Source organism: Anas platyrhynchos, chromosome 25, assembly GCF_047663525.1.
Source record: "Anas platyrhynchos isolate ZD024472 breed Pekin duck chromosome 25, IASCAAS_PekinDuck_T2T, whole genome shotgun sequence".
Classification (NCBI taxonomy): Eukaryota; Metazoa; Chordata; class Aves; order Anseriformes; family Anatidae; genus Anas; species Anas platyrhynchos.
Genome location: NC_092611.1, coordinates 9,934,707 through 9,958,049, shown reverse-complemented (window position 1 = coordinate 9,958,049; position 23,343 = coordinate 9,934,707). Strand labels below are relative to the sequence as shown.

General features: G+C 40.3%; 3 protein-coding genes and 1 long non-coding RNA gene across 21 annotated transcripts in view; 3 read left to right on the top strand and 1 right to left on the bottom strand.

Moving 5' to 3' along the window:
• Positions 1–1,949: 1,949 nt before the first annotated feature.
• IL18 (interleukin 18) lies at positions 1,950–16,848 on the bottom strand. 7 transcript variants are annotated; one of them, XM_072027686.1, is made up of 6 exons: positions 16,710–16,848; positions 7,059–7,298; positions 4,328–4,401; positions 2,724–2,861; positions 2,354–2,499; positions 1,950–2,234 (listed from the first exon to the last, which is right to left on the bottom strand). In XM_072027686.1, exons 3-6 carry the CDS (start codon positions 4,392–4,394, stop codon positions 1,992–1,994), a joined length of 594 nt encoding a protein of 197 aa, XP_071883787.1. In that variant the 5' UTR covers positions 4,395–4,401; positions 7,059–7,298; positions 16,710–16,848; the 3' UTR covers positions 1,950–1,991. The 7 variants fall into 7 exon arrangements, with proteins under 7 accessions (XP_071883787.1, XP_071883788.1, XP_071883786.1 ...); XM_072027687.1 differs by lacking the exon at positions 16,710–16,848 and adding an exon at positions 10,474–10,610; XM_072027685.1 differs by lacking the exon at positions 16,710–16,848 and adding an exon at positions 10,417–10,594.
• Positions 7,622–13,992, top strand: TEX12 (testis expressed 12). Of its 6 annotated transcripts, none has more exons than XM_038167701.2 (6): positions 7,622–7,759; positions 10,041–10,157; positions 10,883–10,948; positions 11,896–12,007; positions 12,113–12,164; positions 12,444–13,992. In XM_038167701.2, exons 2-6 carry the CDS (start codon positions 10,104–10,106, stop codon positions 12,586–12,588), a joined length of 429 nt encoding a protein of 142 aa, XP_038023629.1. In that variant the 5' UTR covers positions 7,622–7,759; positions 10,041–10,103; the 3' UTR covers positions 12,589–13,992. The 6 variants fall into 6 exon arrangements, with proteins under 6 accessions (XP_038023629.1, XP_038023630.1, XP_021135133.1 ...); XM_021279458.4 differs by lacking the exon at positions 7,622–7,759 and adding an exon at positions 7,772–7,956; XM_013109671.5 differs by lacking the exon at positions 7,622–7,759 and adding an exon at positions 7,772–8,200.
• Positions 7,622–23,343, top strand: part of BCO2 (beta-carotene oxygenase 2) — a 30,260-nt gene continuing 14,538 nt past the window's right edge. The window contains exons 1-2 of one of the 7 annotated variants that reach the window (XM_013109666.4): positions 16,712–17,187; positions 18,666–18,758. In XM_013109666.4, coding sequence (XP_012965120.1) covers positions 17,082–17,187; positions 18,666–18,758 — 199 coding nt within the window. In that variant the 5' untranslated portion in view covers positions 16,712–17,081. Of the gene's footprint in view, positions 7,760–16,711; positions 17,188–17,234; positions 17,379–18,665; positions 18,759–20,662; positions 20,781–23,042; positions 23,101–23,343 lie in introns of those variants that run through there. The other 6 variants (XM_021279455.4, XM_021279456.3, XM_013109667.4 and 3 more) reach the window with 6 other exon arrangements.
• LOC139999428 (uncharacterized) lies at positions 21,684–23,059 on the top strand. The gene is made up of 3 exons (XR_011804911.1): positions 21,684–21,843; positions 22,821–22,914; positions 23,031–23,059. It is a non-coding gene; the product is annotated as an uncharacterized lncRNA (long non-coding RNA).

The window sequence follows — 23,343 nt, the reverse complement described above, 5'->3', positions numbered from 1 at the left end:
TTTCTAAATCAACACAGCCACACTTTTTCCCATGTGAGTAAAAAAGGAAGGAAGTATACCCTTTATGTCATGGCCTGACTTGAGACTGAGGCAGCATTCTTTTCCATATCTTTAGGTTTCAGAGGATTTCAGGGGAAGAAATGAGATTACGGTTTTTAACTTTCTTCTCAGACTGGCTTAATAGTAAGGAGTGGTTGTTTCCACGTTCTAATGGTACTTTTGAGGTGCTATTAATAGTAAGAGGAACAGAATTGTGTTACCATCAGTGTGATTATGCAATAAGCAGAATCAGTAAACTGCTGAATTCAACAAGATTTCCTGAGTTGATTTTTGAATCTTTTCTTTGTTTGTTTATTTTTTTTTTCATTCATATAACCATGGGAAATATTATACAGCTGGCCAGTTGGGTTCTGCTAAAGTTGCTGTCAGAATCAAGGTGGTTGCTTCTCTCTGATGTGGATAGCAACGTAACACAATTTCTATACAGTGAGGAGGAAGCACGAGTCATTGTTGGATAGTTCTGTGGAATCTGAGCAGTTATAGAAGGTGGTGGACATTTTCTCTGTATAGACTGAACATACGATGCATCAGTATGTGGTATTTGCTTAAGATACCTCGTGTGAGAAATGAGTTGTGTCAGAGTTTTGGGAATGGAGTAGGCCAGACCAACTATTGTAGGGGTTAGCAGCTCTGCAACCAGCTTGGTCAATTTTTGAGACCAGAATGGAAAGGTAACAAGCAGAGCTTTCTCTGAGTCTGATTGCCTCAGGTGCTCCTGCATCAGCTAAAGAGATGAAAGCTCAGGTGCAGCACAGCATGAAAGCTGGTAGGCAGGGTTAGCACAGCACTTCCATGTCTCCATCTTCCATACTTTTTAAAGCCCCTAATTTTATTTTTTATACCAAAATTAGAGTCTTCTCTCTTCTGCAAGCTTGAGAATTTTCCTGTTTCATGACAGAAACCTTCCTGTTTGCTCTGATTACTTCTGCTTGCATGGTAAATAACAGTTATACTCTCTTCTGCCTGGCAAGACCCAGGACCCAGCTGCCACCCATGTTCAACTAATCACTGCCTCCAGTTGGATCAGAAGAGGAACAATGCCTATCTCATACATGGAAGATGAGAATAATGTGTCGTCAATTTCCTCAAGAGTAAATATCCAAAGTATATTACACTAATCTTATTTTCGTCAAATTCCAGTGTTGGCTCGACTGCCAATGTGAAATAGAGTTCACAGCTCACTCCCAACATACGCTGCCTTGTTCTATACTCAGTAAGGTTCCATGTGGAACCACATTTGCCTTCATTGTTAACAGCATGTTAGATGTACAAATGTGTATGATCAGTAATCTACAACTTACTGTTAAGTTTTAACCCCCTTTTATTTTCTTAGTGGGCCCTCTGAAGACAAATGGCTTTATTAGAGCTTTAATTGCTTAGGTTACCAGTTTTCTAATCAAAGATTCTGGTGAGTTTCCAGTAGAAATTGTCTGTTGTTTCTACTTCAGTTGAAAGTGAGAATGCCACCGTGTAATCAGAATTGATGAAGACCCTTGGGACATGATCATAGTGCAAAACCACAACATGTTTATTTGACCAGGTTCCTGGCCTGTGTAGTAAACGTGAGGGTTGATTGTTACTAATTTTTAATTTTTTTTTAGCTTTCTCTCTGTCCCCATAATAAGTCTGCTTCACCTATGAGACATCTACCTCACAAGCAGTTTGATCAACAAACTCTGAAGTCTTTAGGGCTGAAACTATACAAGACCATAGAGGCATGCACATTTTTGTTTATTCATTGTGTAATTCTCTTTGCTTCTGTCTTACTGGCATAATTCTTCTTTTCCCCAATAACATGTATTTGGTTTCCTTTTGTAAGAAGCTCATTTTTGTATTGCCTTATTGAAATTTATCAACCTATTTTGCTTTAGATAAAGAATGAATTAGAGTTTCTTTAAAAAGGCAAATTTTATTTTAAGACTGTTTAGTAATCACAGGTTGTACCTTTCATTATGACTTGTTAAAGTTATCTTTGTGGTTTCATCTACCTCATCTTCTCTTGGCAGTTTCTTTAAAATTAATTTTCTTAAGGAGTCTTCTTCCTCAAAGGCCAGGAACATCCCTCGTTCTAGTGAGTATTCAAACTTAAATGCCTTGGAGCTGTAAGATGTAAATGTCTTTTTGAAGAAGATGATGTTGCTTTCACCAGGAATGTCTTTGGGAACTTCTCCTTCCTGAGGAAAAAAGGGAATGGGTCAGTCCTAGCACAAGACTCGAGCTGTTTTGTTTCAGCTCACGTATGTTTGAATGCTTAATGTTGCCTACACATAGGGTATGAAAAGCGGACACTTACCCTAAATCGAACTATCATTTTCCCGTGTTCTTCCTCACAACACATGTAGTAGCTTTTATCTTCTACCCGGACACTGAATGCAACAGGCATCCCTGCTGAAGGTGTGGTAGTTTTGTAACAGTGCATGCAGAAGTTCATTCCGCTGCCTAAATATAAATTTTTTGAAACTATTAATGGTCTGCTTGGAAGAGAGCTGCAAAAACTTAGCCATAAGTATGTCCTACCTCTCTTAGCTGAATTTTATTCTTATAGATGAAATCTAAGTCTTTACTCTCGGTTTCACTATTTAGACTCAGTGATTACAAAGAACAAAAGCCCATCTAGAATAAAGAAATAGTACAATGGTTGTAAGACATGAAAAATAGTGTACCAGATTTCATCTCCTGATCTGTTACATCTTCAAAAGCTGCCATGTTCAGATCTGGCTGGACCACAAGCACCTGGCTATTTACATTCCGAAGGAAGCGATGGAGGGTTTTTTCCTTAGAGAAGGCATCACATTCCAGCTCTGCAGAAAATATTAAGCAAAGGGGAATAAAACTAATCTGCTTAGATCTTAACAGGTCACTACAGGCTTAATTTAAGATAGCATGCAAAATTGAAGATAGCATGCACAGTAAATTCTTATAATAGCAATATCAAATGGAGCAGAAGCTGTCTTGTTCTTTCCACCTCTACCTCAGCAATCCAGGCAAGACAGAAGGATTTGCCAAAATACAAGGAGTCGGGAGCAAGCGAGAGAAGCTACAAATTCTGTTAATGCAAGTACAGAAGCAACAGTTCTCTCTTCTGCCCAAAATTATAATCACATGAAAAGCTTCTTGTATTAGGGAAGCACTTCCTTCAGGAGAAATAAAGCAACATCAACTTCAGAAAGGAGTAAGCTGTAGCTCTCTTTTAGAGCAGTCATTAATCAGTTTAAAAACTTGTTCTCTCAGGCACGCAAAGCTTCTGTGTGTTAGTACACCCAGGCAGGTTAGTTTAGATATAATTGATTATGAAGTAATAAATGATGAGCTTTCAGCTTACCATCGTCATCTTGGTTCCAAGTGAGCAATTAAAAAAAAAAAAAAAGAAAAGTCAATCTCTGCCCTACAAAATAAACAGATTTCTAACCAATTTTATACAGCAAAACTGGAAAATGTTCAGCCAGTCAAACCTGTGCATTTTGAGCTGTACTCCCCAGTATCCCTAAGCCACCGAACTGAGCTGTTCTTGCTTCATAGCATTTCATTTGTGAGCATAACATGCTCAATAGAATGGCGAAGCCAACAGTCATTTGAGAAGTGAAGTTATCACCAAACCAAGAAGCATGCAAAATGTTTTCGGGTTAATTCAGTTTCAACCTGCATTCAAGGAATAGATGGCATGCACAATTCTGCATTCATCGGCACCTTTGTTCTAACTGAGCAATTTCATTTCGGATTGCTTCCAAAGAAGAGGCCATTTTTAGACTGTAAGTCTGGAAGTTATCAAGTTATTCCAATTCCATCCACAAGCCAAAAATCCTTCCAAGTTACCAGAATATTTTATATAAAGCAGTAATTATTCCACTGACTCATATACTTTGGCTACAATACTTCAAGCTGAAGAAGCTTAGGGGAAAATTATGTGAAAGTGGAGTGTTATAAAAGAGTTATTTTTCATCAGTGTTCAAACAGAGAAATTTAGTGAAAGCTTACGGTGTTCACCAATAGTATGGTACTGACCTGTTACTTCACTGGGACAGCTATCACAAACTCAGGTGCTTTTTGCACTGAGCAGCCTGGCTGCATAATCAAAGAACAGTAACTCTACTAAAGCGGTGGGAGTAGTATAAGTTTAGAGGATTGCTTAGGTAGTCTGGGGGTTACAAACATGTCCACAGAAGCAGGGATGCCTGCCCAAGGAAAGGGTTGAATTGTCTAGCATCTTTTGATCTTCTGTGTGGGTACCAGAAACACCTGGTCTCTTTAAGCAGGGGGTAATCATTACCAGCAAAATAGAGGCAGAGGTTCTCTCCAAGCTGTACTGCACACACAACCATCAATTCACAGCTCATCTTCACCCTGCCAAAAAACACAAGAGAGCTCAGGGTTAGGAACAATGCTTACTTTGTGCAGTGAGGGAGTTCTTGGGCGAGTTTGCCTCTAATGCACAGCACCACATTAGTGACAGCATATTTCACTGTATCTGGAAAAATAGTTTTTGAAGGACATTTGGTTTCCTTCTCTGTTGCCTTTTGCCATTATTTAGAATTACACAGAGCATCCTGAAAGTTCTTCTAGTTTATAAAACTTTCCATTGATTTATGTGATATTACATGAAAAAAGGATCTGGTCCAAAGTACATTTCACTAAATAAATAATTGTTCCATATATAACATTATACAAACTCATTTTCTGTTTCTGTGGGAATGCTAATAAGTAGCTCCATAAACATATTTCATCAAATTAGTTCTGTTCTCTCAGGCCTGCAAAAATTGTCTTACTATCACACGGCCATTTCTGTTTCTCATTTTTCATAAGGAAATGACTTGGAATGGTGACCAAGAACTTGCAGAATGCCCAAAACTTATTCTTGCTTCGACTGCCCCCTAGAATAGCCTGTGTCTTTCCATTAGCTGTAAGGACAGCCCAAAGAGTCTAAACATTATGTTGAAATTAGCTATTCAAGTGCATCTTGAGCTGGCCTTGTACAGGTGCCTAGAGAAGCAGAGATGTAGTCTGTTTTGCAGTACTGGAGATGTGCTTATGATATTTTAACCTTATTTTTACCAATGTATCACAGCTATTCTCTTTCAAGACTGACACAGAGCAAAGTGAGGAAGAAAAGGCACGCTTGCATTCAGAAAAAACACCTGTCATTCACCAAACCCCTGAACTAATCATTAAAGTCCAGGCAGCTTCTGCACCTCAGAGGTTTTGATCCTTATTCTGCATTCTTCAGGCTTGCACTGTGCCTCTACTGTCAAGACACAACCCCTCCAGGAACTCCAGAAAAATAATTTGGTTTTGCTTTGTTCTTGTCCTTGACCTCCTACCGGTAACAGCCAGCTAGACTTCATGTTCTTTAACTTTTTGACACAGTGACTGAGAGCCATTAGTGTGTAAAACAGCACGGTAATGGCCATAAATTTGCTCTACCCCTTCCACTTGCCTATGACTGCACTCACCCCTTTTCTTCTATCTAAAAGTTTCCAACTATGCTGGCAGAAAAGAGATACACCTGAACAGACTGTGTTGCTTCACAGAGCACAGGCTTCTCCATGTCTTAGTTCTGGCAGTGCATCAGGAGAAAAAAAAATACAAAATAAAACAAAAGTGACCTGGAGTGACCTGACTAGGGCTGTAAAGAAGTATTTCAGAAATTCTGGTCTATTCTAGTGCTATTGGAAGCAATAAATCTAATAAATAAACACTAGAATGCATTTATTTAAAAAAAAAAAATAATATCCTCTTCAAAATTAAAACAGCATCTACTATCCTTAAAGGAAAGGTTAAAAAGAGATTATAGACAGCAGAGGAAGATACGACATCCTTTCACTTCTCTGGCAGTAGAGTTTTAAAATGTCCTTTTCTATGCCACTGAATTTTGTGAAATGCAGGTTGCCACTTTCCTTCCTGTTTCATTTTGGTCTGCATCTTAGGAAAATGAGCAAGAGATTTACTGAAACACTTTTTTTCACTTTCAGAAAATACACAGCTCACTTTGCTATCTGCAAGATCTGCTTTGCTTGGCTTTGTGATAGGCGCTCTACGTTTGGCCAGCTGCACCCAGCAACAGGCAGAGTGACAGTCAGCAGCACAGCCTCTAACCGTCGGGAGCCCAGCATCTGCAAGCCTTCAGCTGGAGCTGCGTCTTGCTGTGCACTATGCAGGGGAGAAGAGAGTCACAGCAGAGTGCACAGAATGCACATGGTTGTTCTAAGTAGCCTAGAACATGAAGGGCTCCATTCAAACCTACCACTTCCCGTCCAGGCATTTTTTCCCTTGTGCTAGCTGCTGGAGTGACAAATGTAGCATTAAACCTGGGCAAACAATGGGAAGAACAGGCTCTTGCACCATCATTTTACTGTGCAGTCAGAGCATCTGGCTTACTTCCAAGGCTCCTTTTCGCAACTTAAACAAAATTATAAAGCAAATACACTTGAGCAACTTAGTCTGCCTTAGGGATTGGTGGGGAGGAATCATGGTGACTTCCTTGTCCCTCCAGAAAGAGCACACTAAGGAATGTATTTGGGAGCCATTCTTTTCCTCATTTTTGTAGCCTGTATAGCACTAGCTGGTTGGGGTGGAAGAGACAGCCAGGTTCATGGCAGAGGACGGCACCCTCCTTTCTGAACACACGCACACACACAAGCCTTTGAAATGAAATACCACGCCACCAGCCAGCACGAGCCTCACATAGCTGAGCGAGCCAAGAAGTCGAGGACTATTATTCTAAAGCAGCGGGGAAAGCATAAGCGGGATTTATGGATAAAGGACTAAAGATGGCCCTCGTTTTGGCGGGTAAACCCAGCACAGGGACTCCCTGCCGAGCAGAGGGTGCGGGTGGGATCCCTGCTCACCCAGTGGGAAGGGGCAGGGGCGGCAGGGGCAGCAGGGGCAGGGGCAGCTCCACAGCCCCCAGAAGGGATCAGGGACAGCAGCCATCCCCCGGATCTCGGGGTGCCCCACTCCCACGAGGCACCCACCGCCCCTTCCCCGGGCGGCAGCGCCCTTACCTCGGTGTTGGGGGCGGTGGAGCGGTTCGGAGGGGCTGCGGGACCCCCAGGGGAGCCGAGCCCCCGGCCCCGGGTCCAGGCGTGTCCGTGGGGACAGGAGCAGAGCCGGGAGCGCTGCCGGGGCTCGGGGCTCGCCTCGCTCCTCCCGAGGCTCCTGGCGATAGCGGGAGGGGATTTCAGGGCGGGGGGCTCGGTTCCTGGAGCGTTTGTGCGCGTCGGCATGTAGGGGTGGCACTTCCCCTAAGAAGAAAGCCAATCACGCAAATTCGAGGTTACGAAGGACACTTTTTTCTCTCTCTCTCTCTCTCTCTCTCTCTCTCTCTCTCTCTCTCTCTCTCTCTCTCTCTCTCTCTCTCTCGTCCCTCCACCTCACGCCGATGCTGTCAGAGGAGGGCTCGTTCCCACGGCAGCAAGTTACCCTCCCCAGGCTCTCGGCACGATGCCGGCAGCAGGCAGCCCTTCCTTCCCTCTCTGCACACTCGCCCCTAAACGCTGACTGCTGTAGGGAAGCCAGTCTCGGACCTAAGGCATGCTGCGTGCCTCGGGCTCTTTACCAAAGCAGCAGCAAGAAATACATCGCTGCTGTCTGCGAAGTCCTCCCTCTGATCACCCTCCGTAGAGCTGTAACCACAGGGGAGAAATATTGGCAGCTCTTAAGGAAAAGGAAAAGCCAGAAGCATACAGCTGACAGTTAAAAACAGGTGAATGAATATCTCCTAATTTGCACCAGCACGTGAATTGCTTCGCAAGTCCTTATTAATTGGGAATAAATAAATTGGTGCTGGCTGGAAGGGTTCTTTTAGCTGCCCCAGCCCCAGCCGGGGTGTTTCGCAGGAGGCACGGCTGCCCCGTGGGCGGCGGGAGCTGCAGTCCCTGCAGCGGCAAGTACCGTGGAGCGGTAGGACATAAAAGCAAGAAAACAAACCCGGGATCGAATTATTCGCCGATATTTTGCATAGTTTGTAGGATTCAATACATTTTTAGTACTGGGCGGTGAGGAAAAAAAAAAAAAAATAAAGCGGTAGAGCAGACGACAACGCAAGCTGAGCCGTTGTTCCCCTGTCCCCGTGCTGGTCTCTCAGCGGGGCAGCTGTACCCGTCTGTAGGCGATGTGTTCCTGGCTCTACCCTAAACCGAAGGAGGTATTTCTGAGGCCAAAGGGGTGTCTTTCAATACCCCTTCTGAGCTAATAATTGGGAAATAGAAGTACTGTCTATTTTATTAATGACTGTGGTTCTTGTCTGTACCTCACAAACAGGTTAAGATAAAAAACACGTGCTAGCTGCAGAAATGTATTGTTTCTTTGAAACTGTTGAAAGAAACTAATTAAATTGATCTAGAATAAATTATAAAAAGCAGAAGAATGCAGGTGTTGCAGAGTATTTCTCAGGAGGCAGATTTTTTCTTTGCCTAGTTACTGGAATATACTTTCCACGGAGTAAAACTTCATGTTTCAGGCAGATAAAAATAAATTTTTGGTAGCTACTGCTTTCAGATAATAAGTGTAATTATTTATAGGCACTCAATCACACTAAATTCACATCAGAGAGCAATATTATATTATCCTCTTCCATTTTCTTGTTTTGTTACAAGGCATTCACAGTGTGTGTTGTTCACCTTAACCTATACCAAAGAGATCTCCAGATCTGATTTAAACAATTAGACCTAGATTATTTTAATATATAACAGCTGTAATTCTATCATTTCTCTTGGCATTCTGCTTGAATGGTTGGTTCTTGCAGTAATACACACACACGTCTCTTAAAATATAACTGATTTCTGCTTCTGATTGTTGGTTCCTGTAAGTTTTCCCGATAGCTATTATGTAACAGATAGTTCCTTCCTCTGAAGTTATAAAGTACGATCAAATTGACTCTTGGTTTCTTTCAATGAAAATAAAAAGTTTCACTTCTTTAAGCATCTCCCTCTGAATAATTTTCTTTTGGCTTAAAATAATACTCACGAATCTTGTCTTCCTTCTATTGACTTTTAATTGATTTTTAATAATTCAGAAACCAGAGCTTTATTCAGGAGAGCCCCCCATTTGGGTGGTACTGCTTGTGTCTCTCTTTCCCAGATACCTAACATTTTGTTTCATTAACATATATATAAAATTAATGTTGTAATTATTATTTATTCTTTTGCATTTTTTCATTATTAAGTCTAAATTTACATGCAGATCACTAGTGAAATATTAAATAATATTGTACTTGGTACAGAAGGTTGTGCAAAAGCACCAAAAAAAAAAAGTGCCAGTCAGCCAATATTGTTAATTCTGTATTAACAAAAATTGGTCTGTTGTTTCAACCTTTGAGATAGTAAAAATTCAGTTAGGTCATTTAGCAAATTGGAGTTTTTTTTCCTCTTAGTCTTTACATATTTGCATTTTTAAGGGCTGGGGTCTAACTCATAACAATTGTTTTTATTTTAAGTCTTAAGCTTTCATTTCTCCTGCTATTTTAATATCTCTAATTTTAAAGGAACAGGAACTACTTTTATAGTAATTGCTTAGACTTTTTTTCTTTTTTCTTTATTATTTTTTTCTGACCTCTTTCCATAGACTATCACATCCATAAGATACAGAAAGTGGTTAAAAAAAAAACAAAAACACATAGTTCATTTATTATGAGTCAGGTGGTCTGTTAGTAGAAATATTAATATATTAATAACAACTTAATATTAAATTGGCATATTTCTTTTGTATCTATTTTATAATGTTAGATAGGGTTCTTCAGTATTTTTGGAGAGTTTCACGAAGTGGGCCATGACAGTGAATTGAATATTGCTTCTATTTTGAGGAAGTGCTTAGTTCTTGTTCTTTCAGCAGTTTCACTTCTTACCCTGAGTTCTGACTTTCAGAGGATATATGGATAAAACGTGTAACGTTAAGATCTGTTCTCTTAACCAGAAATGAAAGATGCATGAAAAGTCCCCTGTACTCCAACGTAACTTCACATTTTGTGACTATTTTCTTCACTGTAGCTCATCAACCTGAGGTTTAGGAAGGCAGCAGCAGAATGGTGTTGAACATTTTGGACTAAGAACATGAGGTGTAATGCTGAAGGTTTCCCGGATCGTGGTGGCCAGCCTCTTGCTGCTGTAAGCAAGCAACCTCACCACACTATCTGACTCATACACTTCCTAGTGAAACTGTACACTGTTTACCTACAGTGTAAGGAAAATGCAATCTTTTTTTCCATTTTATAGAAAAGCCCCGTTTGTCTTGGAAGTAGCCTAGTCTTATAGGTCTGATGTAATTGCTCAGATTTACGCATTTGCAGGCTCTTCCAAATTTTTGAAAGGGGTCCATCTGGCCTAGACACCTGCAAGCAGCCCCTGCTTCCCACTGCCATGCCACCTGCGACAGACACTGCCAGCGCTGTCCCAGTGCCTGGCACAACTACACGGTGCCTACGGGCGGCCTCGTGGGCCCAGGGATAACCCAGGCGTGTGGCCGGGCTGTGACACCCCTCCCTCGGCCGCCTGAGCCGGCGGCACGGCTTCTCCTCGCCTCAGGAGCCAGCTCCTCTTCTCCTCCCCTCTGCCGCCGCCATTTCGCGGCGGCCGTTAACGGCCGCCAACGGCCGCCAGGCCCCGGAGCCGCCCTGAGGGGAGCTCGGGGGGGCGGCATCTCCCTGAGGGAGCCCCCACTGCCCACCCCGGGACGCGGAGCCCTCTCAGGTGCTGTGTGTGGAGCGGTCACAGAGGTGTTGGTCGCACATTTGTCAGGTGTCTGTGCAGGTTTATTTCCCAGTAGTTACACCCAGTAACTGCTCGCAAAATCTGAATGTTGTACATATTTATTTATTTTTTCTTCTAATCAGGTAACAATGACAAGCAACGCACAAAAATCCGATGAGAATAGAAGTAAACGTAAAAAAGAGATGGAGGTGAGCAGTTCTGTGTGAGGAAGGGTCTCGCCCTTGCAGCCCCAGTGAGGGACGAGCTCACTGCAAGTGGGGTGTTCAGCCTACAGAAGAGAAAGCTCCCGGGTGACCTCGTTGCAGCTTTTCAGTACTTAAAAGGGGCTTAAAAAGAGATGCAGAGCGACTCTTTGCTCAATCAGATAATGACAGGATGAGGGGGAATGGTTTTAAACTAAAAGAGAGGAGATTTAGATGAGAGGTTAGGAGGAAATTCTTCACTCAGAGGGTGGTGAGGCACTGGCACACGTTGCCCAGAGAGGTTGTGGGTGCCCTATCCCTGGAGGTGATCAAGGCCAGGTTGGATGAGGCCCTAGGCAACCTGATCTAGTGGGTGGTGTCCCTGAAAATGGCAGGGTGGTTGGAACTACATGTAGATGATATTTGAGGTCCCTTCCAACCCAACCCGTTCTATGATTCATTCTATGATTCAGTGGAGCGAGGCATGCTGCAGCTGCTGCTCTGGCATTGCTGCGAGTTCCTGTCACAGAGAGGGGCAGAGAGCCCCATGGCTCTCCTTGGTCCCTTATACAAGGTGTTCTGTCCTCTCTGCTGACAGGGGAACAAGGATGACTTCTGTGAGGAACCTTCTCAGACTGAAGATCAACAAAATGGGGTGTGCACTGCAACATGGTTACATAGGGCCTCTCGAGAGTGAACTACTGAAGTGCACCAGATTTTACTGATAGAGGCAAAAATCCTAGGATTTTCCAGCCACACCCTAGTATAGTGATGCTGTGCTTGCTCTTAACAGAGGGCGTTGGCACAGGAACCAGCACTTGGCTTTCTGTGAAAACAGTTGAGATCTTTTTGAAACTTTTTGCTGTTTTCAGTTAAATTTGATCAGACAAGCTGAGCATGTTTCAAGTCCTAGAATCTGTTTATTTATTTATTAATTTATTGTATTTTACTAGAATGAAGCCACAGAGAATCCTCAGTTGTCTTCCACTGACAAAACAGACTTGGCTTTTTCTGAGAGCTCCCAGTCCCTTTACAAACCTGAACCACTGGAAGAGGTTTTAACTGGTGATGTATTAAATATACTTAAAGTAACTACTGAATTAATGAATGGGATGTCGAGATGAAGATTCATTCAACTGTTAAAATAAAATTACTTTTTCCTTTTAACAGAGATGAACAAAGAAATTAAGAACTTGTTATCAAAATATGCCCAGATTTTAAGGCAAGTTAACTGTCCTATTTATACAGCACTTCTTTCTAACTTTTCTTGGTATGATTGATTACTGTGGCTGTATATAAAAACATATGGTGAAAATTATAAACCATAGATCTTGAAATAAAAGTGCTTTTCTCTGTTACAATAGAGAACAGATAAATTGGTCAGAAACTGAGTATTGGTAGACTGCACACTTAAGTAAAGCATAAAAGCAGTTACTGGTTTCAGTATTAATTTTAACTTCAGTTGTGGGTCATTTTTGTTTTGTTTTTGTTTTCAATTAAGTGAGAGAGCAGCAATGGATGCTTCTTATGTCCAAGAACTTGATGGAATCTTGAAAGAAGCAAGGACCCTAGAAAACCACTTAAAACAGAAAAGGGAGAGTCTGAAACAGAGATTCACTGTGATTGCAAATAGTCTGCAAAGCTGAATGGAGTCTGTTAGACTGCAGAAATACAGAGCAAAACTTTGTAAAAACCATGGTGAATGTGATAATGAATGTTTCATAAATATCTTCTGTAAGTATTTCTAATTCAGGAAACTTTCAACAATTTAAACAGCATCTTATTTTTCAAATAAGTAAGCATATGCAATATATAGAGTAGTGACAGTAAACATGGCACTAAATATCCCTTTTAAATCCTACCACTCCAAGGGATTCTACAGATTAGAACATCTTTTCTTTTTGACTCATTGTGTAGGCTGTCCCTGTACTTCCATGCTTAGAAAACTAACTTTTGATGCTAAAATTGTAGTAGAATGTATCTGAAATCATATTTTTATTTTTGTCTCAGAGCATAAACAGATTGAAGAGATCAGCTAAGAAACAGGAGAGTTCTATTAAGAGTATTACTTTGGGGAATGTATAAAGATGTATAAAGTCTTAATTTGAATATATATTTCAATACCTACATCTTTCCAAATGAAAAAAGGTCATTTTAATATAATCATAAAAGCATATAATCAAAACTTTGCTGGTAATATCAATAAATGAAAGATAATGTTACCTCTATCTTGAATTACACTGTTCTTTTATTATTGTTGTTATTATTTTGATACATCAGTACTGTTTGCTGTATATCCAGTGTATTTAAGGGTGATTATAGTGTTTTTGAACAATTTCTCTTTCGTGTCATTTCATTCGGTTAAAAGATGAAGCATAAAATGTATAAAGCATTACTTGTACTAATTGTGAGGCCAATGTAAAAGAAAAGAGCTAGATAATCCTGTTGCTAGCATAAGATAGATAAATATATCTTTCTCTTAGTGCTGTGCGTTAATTTTTTCTTTAAATCTTTTTGGACTTAAAAGGCAGAAAGGAAGGTAGATACAAGTCCCGACTGAATGTGATGTCTGTCAAGCTAATACTAATAATCAAATTAAAACAAATGAGAGAAACTGGACACCTAGGAAGAGATTTTCCAAGGTATCTAAAGATGCAGATATGGACTTAGTAGGATTTTCAAAGTGCCTACGGATGTAAGCACCTTACATGCTTAGGAATTTCTTAAAATCCCATAAGATGACTATCTGCATATTTAGCATCTAAAGACTTTTAAAAATCTCACCACTGGTATACATCATATTTTACTAGAGTCTGGTAATTTTGTAATTGGTCTCTGCAATTCTGTTCAAATGCAAGAAAGTGGGAGAAAAAGAGAAGTTTTTGGAAGCTAAATTTTCTAGAATATTGTACTCGGTGTCTGTAGAATAATCATCTAAACAATAATTATTAAAGGCGAAGTTTAAAATTGTCATCTGTGAAGTGTTTGAATTTGAAAATCTACCTGAAGTAACTTACATAAGCATTTAAATAAAATTATTGCAACTTTAATGACTTAAATATCTGTCTGTTTTGTCAAATTCAAAAAAAGCCTTGCTGCATTTTATCTGTTTGTGCTTAGGAAAATCGTGCAACTTTTTTTGATCAGATAGATTCAGATCATTAGATTTAGTTTGCATGGCTAATATATATAGGCTGTAAAGCTCTTGTGCTAGTATCAAATATTAATAAGATGCACAACTTAGAAGTTCCATTGGGTCACATAGTGCAAGTTTCTTCCTTTAGGGGCTCAAAAGAGCACAGATATGTACTGTTACTTGTGTAGTGGTCTGCTCCATTTAAAAACTTCATAAAATCCGATAAAACTAGTCAGTCTGCACCTCTTAGAATGGAGAACTGCTTAAATCTGACATTCAAATGCAGTTAAATTCAACATACCTCTCTCAAAGATGACTTGCTTTTCTACAGTGACTTCTTATACGATTGGTTTTCATTATGTTACACTGCTTGTTTGTAATATGGTATAATTTATGGTGGGATTTCTGTCATAGTAAAAGGATTTTAGAGTCTCAAGAGACATTAAAAGTAAACTCACTAGGCATGGATACAGTAGCCTGGGTGAACTTGTGAACAGTGTGATTATGCTCATTAAAAGGCAGTCATTCAAAGCTTTGTATGACATTTCAGCAGTGGAAATACCCACTTACTGGTTGCTTTTGTACATAATTCTATTCCCATTTAAAAGGAATTCTTCCATAATTACTTTACTTTAAAAATATAAACAAGGTTTCTTGCCTTTCAGTGTGCTATTCAATATCTGTTTATGTGGGAATACTCGTACTCTGTTTATCTTCTAAACCATTACAAAATATAATTTTGGTGTTTTCCAATTTGCCTACATTGATAGTGATGTTCCTGGGCTTATTGTTTCTCTTGGGGTATTTCAATATTTATTGGGAGAAAAAAACAATTTTCTTACTCTCATCTTCTGAAATGAAGCTAAAAGTTCATTCTCTCTCTGAGGAATGAACTTCATATGGAGTCCTCCTGGCACCTCTCCCATCACTATCCGCTTTTCAGTTTTACTGAAGGAGGTTTGAACTGAAAATTAATTGGCTTTAAAGCTGCCAAATCTGATCAGCAAAGCTCAGCTGGTAACTACGTTTTCTTTAAGCTTCTCCCCCTGTTGTTTAAGCTGCAGTGCCTTAGTAAATTACCAAGAACATCTAAGATGACAGATCAGTAACAGAATATAAATGGATTTTCTAGAAATTGTGGAAGCATCTGAGGCAAAGTTCTGATTCTCTTGAAGTCACGGGGATTTTCGGCGGTGATTCTCTTGCATTTCTGAGCTTGCTGTGAGTACTTTCAGAATCCAGAAATTTTAAGTGATGAGAAACTAGTATTCAGTTCATCTCTTTGCTCTGCTATTATCTGAAAGCTGAAATGGAGAACAACAAATAATGCAGATGTGGCTGAGGTATTCAGGGACCAATCATCTTTACCCAGAAAAGGTTATTATTGACTTTTCGCTTAAAATGAAACTGCCTTGAAATAGCGTAGGTGTAGGTACATGGATCATAATGGAAAAATACAAGATTGAATAGGTAATAGATCTATTTAAGGCATATGAAATTCAGTCTAAATTCAATTCAGCTAATCTAAAAAACCTCGAGGTTTTTCTTTGAATTGTCTTTTGAAAACCTGACGAAGGTAGTACTAGCAAAGACCAGAGTGAGTCTCTTACATTATCAGGGTTAAAAGCTGGAAAAATGAGAACAAAAAATCAGAGATCGATCAATCTAACTCTCATCCTGTGGAGATTCTGTACCAATTTTCTTAATCACTTCAAAAGCAGCAGGGAAGAGTCCACAAAAACAATCAAATACACACTTGGATTGGAGTAGCAAACTTAATAGATATAGAAAAATAATAGGTGGGGTATACCTTGATATAAGGGAACTGCCAGTGTTTTGCGTGATATATATATCTATATATCTATATATATAGATAAGAACAGTCAACAAGTAGGGGCCATAGAATGAGCTAAAAAGTTGATCAAAGGAATCAGTCTCACTTTTCCTGGAAAGTTCAGTTTAGCTGGCATCCTATAGGGATCTGCATCAAATCTGGCCTATTCCATATTATCGTGAGTGATTTAGAAGGACGACGTGAGAGAATACCATTAATTTTCAAGTATCAGCAAGCTATGCGGGGTTGCAGATGCTAGCAGTAATGTACATTGAAAATTTGCCATCATCTCAATCAGATGGAAAACTCATGAAATCAAGATCAATTTTATATAAAAAAAAAAAAAATAAAAAGGGGGAGAAAAACACTAAGCTTAGCAAGGGGGATTGTGTGCTACTTACAAAGCAGAGCGATGGCTACAGTCTATATGATGTTGTGTGGGGAAAAAGAAGCTGAGATGTGTTAACTAAAGGTTAGTGGATAAGGCAAAAGTGTAGTTCTGTTTTACTCTGTGCTAGTTAGCTCCTAGATGGAGAATTAAAACCAGAGTGGAAAGAGTCCAGAGTGGGAGACAGGAATAATAATGGACGAAGAAACGGTGATCTATTAGGAAAGACTGGAGTTAAGTTTAGAGAACACAGAAAACAGGGGAAGGTTATGATAGCATAAGTAATAAAAAGGACAGTAATCAGCTGTTTGCTGTGTCTTGTAGAAAGGACAGGAAGAAATCAGCTTAATTTGCAACAGAAGATTTAGGATGAGTAGTAATCTGTCCCATCTGAAGGACAGTGGGTTACCTTGAGTGCTGGGTATGCTGCCTCGCTCTCCACCGAGGGACAGCTTCTGGGAGCCACTTAATAAAAAGAAAACAGCCGCAGTCATCGCAGTGCGTGTGCCAAATGGTCGCGACTTGCTCCCTGCATCCCCCGGGCAAGGGGAGAAGCTCCCCCCGTTGTGACACCGCGGGCTGTGCCCCACGCCGGGAGATGCTCGCTTCCCTGGCCGGGCAGGGGCCCGAGGCTGCCGCGCTGCTGCCCTGCTCCTGCTGCTGCTGCTGCTGGCAGCCTCCCTGCCGGCTCTTATTCTGAAGCAGCTCTCCGCAGCCACCAGTGCTCTGCTGCACGCTGCTCGTCCTGGCAGCGGTACCTTTCCAGACCATCTGCGACCTGATGCCTTCAGAGCAGAAAATGTTTTCCAAAATCCTGTTGTCGGCCGTCAGCATCCTACTCGCTAATTTGCTGCATTTCCTCTCCTCCCTGATGCAATTCATTCCAGGTAAAATGCATAAACAAACAAATCCTTCTATCCCATCATCTTGGAAGGGGTTTTCTGTCGACCTGCTGTTAAGTGCTGCTGCTAGCACAGGTCGGTCGGTAGAGCAAACTTCTTTCTAACGATCAAGAATGAGTAACTAAGCAAATTCAAAACGTTTGTTGGGAGCCAGCATTCTGTTATTTACTGAAAAGGTAAGCGGGAGAGGCAAGTACACTGCACAGATTCTCTCGGATTATTAGCAGATACGGATGGTTTAGAGCTGGAAAGCCAGTCGGCAGCAGATTCTCTCTGCAAGGGAGGCTGCTGTGAGATGTGTAAGTGGGTTGTGAGAGGGAGAGGATTGCTTAGGGCTGTGACATTAATGAAGCTTTGATCGTACAAGTGGGAAATTGTGCCATGGGATTTTGCCTTCCCACAGCACTCTGCAGTTTGTGCCATCATTACACAATTCGATCTGTCTTTTGTTCTGACTAAGAGAGGGAGATCTGCCACTGTAAAATAGGAAAATAATACAGAGCAGGTCAGTTCACCAGAATCTCTCCTTTCCAATTTGTTTTTATTGATGATGGTTTTCCTCCCGTTTAGAATAAAAGGGTTGGTTCCCAAAGCTTGGAAAGGCTCTCCCATCTGCTTTTGTGTGCCACCAGTGCACATCGTCCATGGATGCAAGTTTAGGAACAGTCCAGGAGATTTTTTTTTCCACTGCATGTGTAAATAAGTTGGTGTGAGGCATGTCATGTTGTGCGTTTATACATGGACTGCATAATCTAGTTTATATTGGGGTTCTTTGCTAACTTCTCCTGAACCCTGCTTCTTCCGTTGTGTTTAAACTGGACTGCATAGGAATGTAAATACTTTTCTTTTTGATTATCTTATTAATATGAAATGCCTGAATTTTTCCTTGCGTCATTTCTTGTATCTTTGTGGAAATTACAATTTTTCTCCGACTTTTAGTAAGGTCTTTTTGAAAAGGCTTGCTGATATAGCATTATCTCAACTTAGCTAAAAGGTAAGAATGTTGAACAATGAGAAAGAACCCCTCCCCTTCTCTCCCCAGCACTACTTTGTTCAAGCATTTGAGTGAAAAAGTGATAATATCAGGAAAAAAAAGTGTGAATTAAGTTTGTTCCATTTGTTATATTTTCCATGACTGGCCAAAGTTTACTCTCTCCTAGTTCGTGGTGTCGTTCTAAAGTGTTCCAAGGACTGGGCTATGTAAATCAGTATTGAAGAAAGAAAATGTTACACTTCCTTCATGTCATTGAAAAAAAAAGGCCCCTGAAGTATAGTATTTATAAGTATTTATTTCTATAGGTGTATTTAGGGAATCAACAAGTATTTCATATGCAAGTATATGCACAATTCACAGTTTCTCTTCTGCCTTACCTCTCCTTGGCATGTCTTTTTCCTCTCCTTTTCCCCATTTCTTTCTCCTTGTGTTTTATGTTACTTCTCTTATGTTCTTCTTTGCCTGTTAGCAAGGAAGTGGGTGGCTGAGTCCCTGACAATGGGAAACCTACAGGCTAGACGGAACGAGGAGTCATGTATGGGGACTTCCCAGCAGACACAAGGCAAGTGCAAGAACTTCAGTAATCAGTGTGAGACTCTGGTGAGCTGAGTATCAGCCCTGGTGATTCAGCGTTGGCAAAGGCTGGAAATGAATAGCTACAGCAACATCAGTTCAATTTGATGTGGGGTGGGAGACGGGTAGGAGAAAGCTATTTTGCTTGCCTTATTGTTCCAATCTGTAATTTACAGGGATGATAACAAGGCCCACATTTTGCGCCAGAAGATTTCCAGATCAGCTGCACAGTTATTCTTTACTCTGAATTTCTGTGAGACCTCAGGGAGCTAGAGTTCCTCTGCTCGAGGAATTCCAGCTGTGAGCATTCTTTTTACTGGTCTGCCATTTGGTCTGGTCCTATATGTCCTTCTGAGTCAGACTATGCAGTTGCATGTGGAGACAAACGTTAGGGACCCCTGTGCATTGGATTTAAATATGTATGTTAAAATGAAAGTGGATTTGCTATATTCAATGTGATTGCAATTTCAAGCCTAGCAAATATTTTCTGTCCACTGTTAAGATTTTCTGACCCACCCATCACTGTTCAACTATAATTTATTTTCTGATTCATTGCTGCTCTACCCAAAACACATGGGTTACTTAATGTACAGAAACTTTTTTTTTTTTTTTTAAAAAAAAAAGATCCTTGTCCTTGGTTCCACAGCTTCTGGATGTGAATAATCCATGCTAGGATGTCAGTTTGTGACAGGCAGAGAAATTGTGGCACACCTCTACTTGAATGGAAACAGCACATGAAAATGATAGGCTGTGATAATTACGCAGAAATAGCTTACAGTCTTTGGGAAAGATCTGAGGAAATAGTACAACGCTGTATTTGGCTCTGCCTCTGCTCTGATATGCCAAATTAAGTTTAGACACTAATCCTGTTTTTAAGGGTTTGAAGTAGCATGGAAATTAGAACCCAGAAAAAAGTTCTTTGAGCTGGCAGGTTAAAATCTTGCACTGTTTTGCAGGTATTATGCTCAAACAAGTATATCAAGTACCACTGCGAGTGTAGTGCCTTTGATTTGTTGCTTATTCAAGTTCTTCCATCTTGGTCTGTAGCCTGAACAACTGTGGCTTTGTCTTATAAAGGGCACAGAAAAGCTGTTCCTTAGTGCTAGCAGAGTCAGTTACTTTAGTTATTTGTTGCTCAATGCTAAAAAACAATGTCTTTTTTTTTTTTTTTTCAGAGATTGGCATCTTTTTGGGAAGCTAGATGTTAAACATTTAGAGCATTTAAGTTAAACATTTAGAAGTGATCCTATCGGATGGCAATATGCCTTTATTATAATAGTTCATGACCAGTGCTTTCAAATAGGAAGTGTTTGTACTTTATCTGCTTAGTGCATTTCAGAGTAGGAGAAGTTTTTAATATTAAACTATGATTAAATCTGGAGGGTAGACTTTACTCAGGTGGGTTTTATTCAGATTTATTTTTATTAGGGAAGGAATATAGGCTAGGCAGGTATGGATTTGTTTGTGATTTTGTGTGTGTGTAGTTTTTATTATTATTATTTTTTTAAATTTAAACACAGTTATAGTGACTCAAAGATTCGCAACAAATCAATATCCTGTAAAGTACTCATTTTGTATTGTATTGTGCTGTACTGTCTTGCCATAGGTATTGTAGCAGCTTGGTTTTTTGAATGAATGCCAGCCTTTCCATTTCTGACAGGGAGAGATATGCTGTACTAAGTCCTTCTGGTCTTGCTCCACATGCTAATTAGTCTGTGGCATTGTTTTCTGCTACTGATCAAGTCTCAGTATATTGTAAAATAATGATTCATCACAAAAGGAAAGAAACAGAAGGTAGGTTGCATTAAGTCCCTGCAAAGAAGCACCCATTCACCTGCCCACCCGAAGTGCATAAATGTTGCATTGCTTTGTAGGTGATGGTCACTGAGGAAATCTCCAGACAACCTTCTTGTTCCTAGATCTGACCAGGGGTCAGTAATAATGAGGTGGTCTACATAATGAAACTGGAAGAGTCTTTTTTTTTGTGTGTGTTGTGCTGAACGTAGCGGAGGTAATTGCTTACTTTTGTCTGTTGTTTCTTGTCCTGAATCTTTTCATAACCAACTCAGGAGAGCAAACCTGCTTCCTTCCTGACCCCCCTTTTTGTTCCCTCCTTTTCAGAAATTTCCTAGAATGACCTCTTATGTTTCTGAAAACTTCTGTTCTGACTCATCTGGACATCATGACTGCATTCCATTTAGCACGTGTTACAGTCAGGATCTTCATCTCCTTTGGTCACTTCCCAGGAGGAAAGATACTACATGGTCTTGCTGTGCTTGTTTTCTCTGTGGTCTGATCGAACAGGGCAATAATGTACATGTTCTTGTTGTATATAGCCTGTTCTCAGACGCTTTGTAGAAATCTCTCAAACAGTTGGGTCTATCCAAGGTCAAGAAAGATGAATTCTAACCAGATGAGGTTTCAAGGACTACTAAGATGATCATGTAAATGACAGGTTTGAAATAGGAGAAGGAAAGCTAAAAGAACTTTGTTTGCTTAGCTTAGGAAGTGATATAATTGCTCTCTTTAAATACAGCATCTGATAAACACACGAGAGGGAGAAATACCAAAGCCACCTGGCAGTGCTGACAGAATAATGAGGATGATGATCTGTCCTATTAATAACTTATTTCTGTAAATTCATAGTGTTTTTCTTATCACCTGGGCAGTGGGTTCTAAAGCAGTCTTCCAAACAGAAGTTAAGAGCCAGGAAACACAGTAACTTTTAAGATTGACTTCAAATAGAACTTTCTGGGACAGCAACTGGGATGAGAGATGACCAAGGAGGTGTTTGGCAGTCCTGTTCAGGCTTATTTGTGAAGTATATCTTCCTAAATTTCCATATGTAATAATGCTGCTCTCCAGTATCTTCTTCTGTTGCTCCATCCTCGGTTATGCCATTGTTGCTTCTGCTTAGATGAAAAAAATCTCTATTTAGGAACATGTTGCTCTAATTTTTTTTAATTTTATTTTTATTTCTACTTTTTTTTTTTTTTTTTTTACATCTTCACCAACTTTCACTCAACCTACGAAAACTGTATTTCTGCAAATACTGATGGCAGTCACTAAATCAGGTACCAGTTGATATGAAAAGTCTTCTGTTCCTTATATAAGGAAATACTATGGAGTATTCATGTTGGGATCAGGTTAAGTGCTTCATATAGGATTTAATCAGAACTTAATTGAATTTTAAGAGGGAGAGGATGTTGGTGGTTTGAGGTTAATTGCTTTAGCCCTGCAGCCTGAATTCTTTATCTAGCTGACTTACCATATTAAAGATCTAAAGGAGGATTTGAGGATTGACAAGCCAGAGAACTACATTGAAGGGATCTTGCAATTCAATTTCCTGCATGCCTAACACCCATTCTGTCTCAAGCTGTCCTAAAGAAGCAAGCTCAGGCAAATGCTGTGTGCCAGCACAGTTCTTATACAGATAACCTCCTGCTCTGAAACAGCACGTTTCCTCTAGGTGTGAATACGTGGTTACAGGGGTTCACGGATAAATTGTGCAACCTGTGTAAATTCACTTACTTGGATTAAAGAAGGTAGGCTAGAACAAGCATCTGCAGTGGTGAAAGTGAGTGGTATAACCAGAACAAATCGCTCCCTCAAAATTCAGGTGGAGTTTGATTATCTGACTGGAATCTTTTTTTTTTTTTTTTTTTCTTCTGTCCTAGAACTGGTTCAGGAATGCACTTCTGTATGCCACACTGTCCTTGTCTATCAGTGTTTCACTTGTGCCTAAATCTTCATCAGTTCTGGTTTAGTTCAGGGCTAAGTAGTCTAATGGTGAGGATGGAGCAGGGCAGCAGAACAACTCCACCGACCTGTGGAAATGGAGCCTGTGCTAGTCGAGGAGGTGGTAGCATTGGGAGGGAAAGCAGCAGCCTGGACACTTTCTAGATAAATCCCCCTTTGTAGCTAAATGGATTGCCAAAACAATTCTTGTGTTGATGAGGCTTTGCAAGCCAGGCTACTGGAGCTAATAAGTGTGTGCTGTTAGCACACAGCATTCCCTTCTCTTCACGCTTCATTTGTGCTTTTGTCCTAGTAAGGGGAGATATTGCAGCCAATGTGCAAAAAAGAGACTACATCAAGACTACATCAGAAATGACCTTTTCCTCCTATTGCTTATATCCTTGCAGGTAAATCTGTTTAATCTGCTTTGTTCTTCCCTGTCAGTATATTTCAGCTCAGTTTCATTTGTGTTCTACATCACTTCCTTTTTTTTTTTTTTTTTTTTTTTTTTTTTTTTTGGCAGGGAGGGGGGAGGTCTGCAAGGGGAAAAGCTAGTGATTACCTTCTTGAGCTTCTGAAATCGGATTGTCCTGGTGAGTTTGAGAACTGACCTGTGCACCTTTCAATAGTCTGAGCTTCTGGTATACTGCATTTCAAATGCTGCCAACTTGGCAAAGTCCTCCATGTGCAGTGTAGAGAGAAAACATGACAACCTGTGTTTGACAGCCTGTATTCTTCCAAGACTTAGGGTTCTTTGAATTCATGTTTGTAACTATTATTTTGTTGTTTGTTTAGCAAGCTATGGCTTGCCTGGATTTACAGTAGAGCACTGGGAA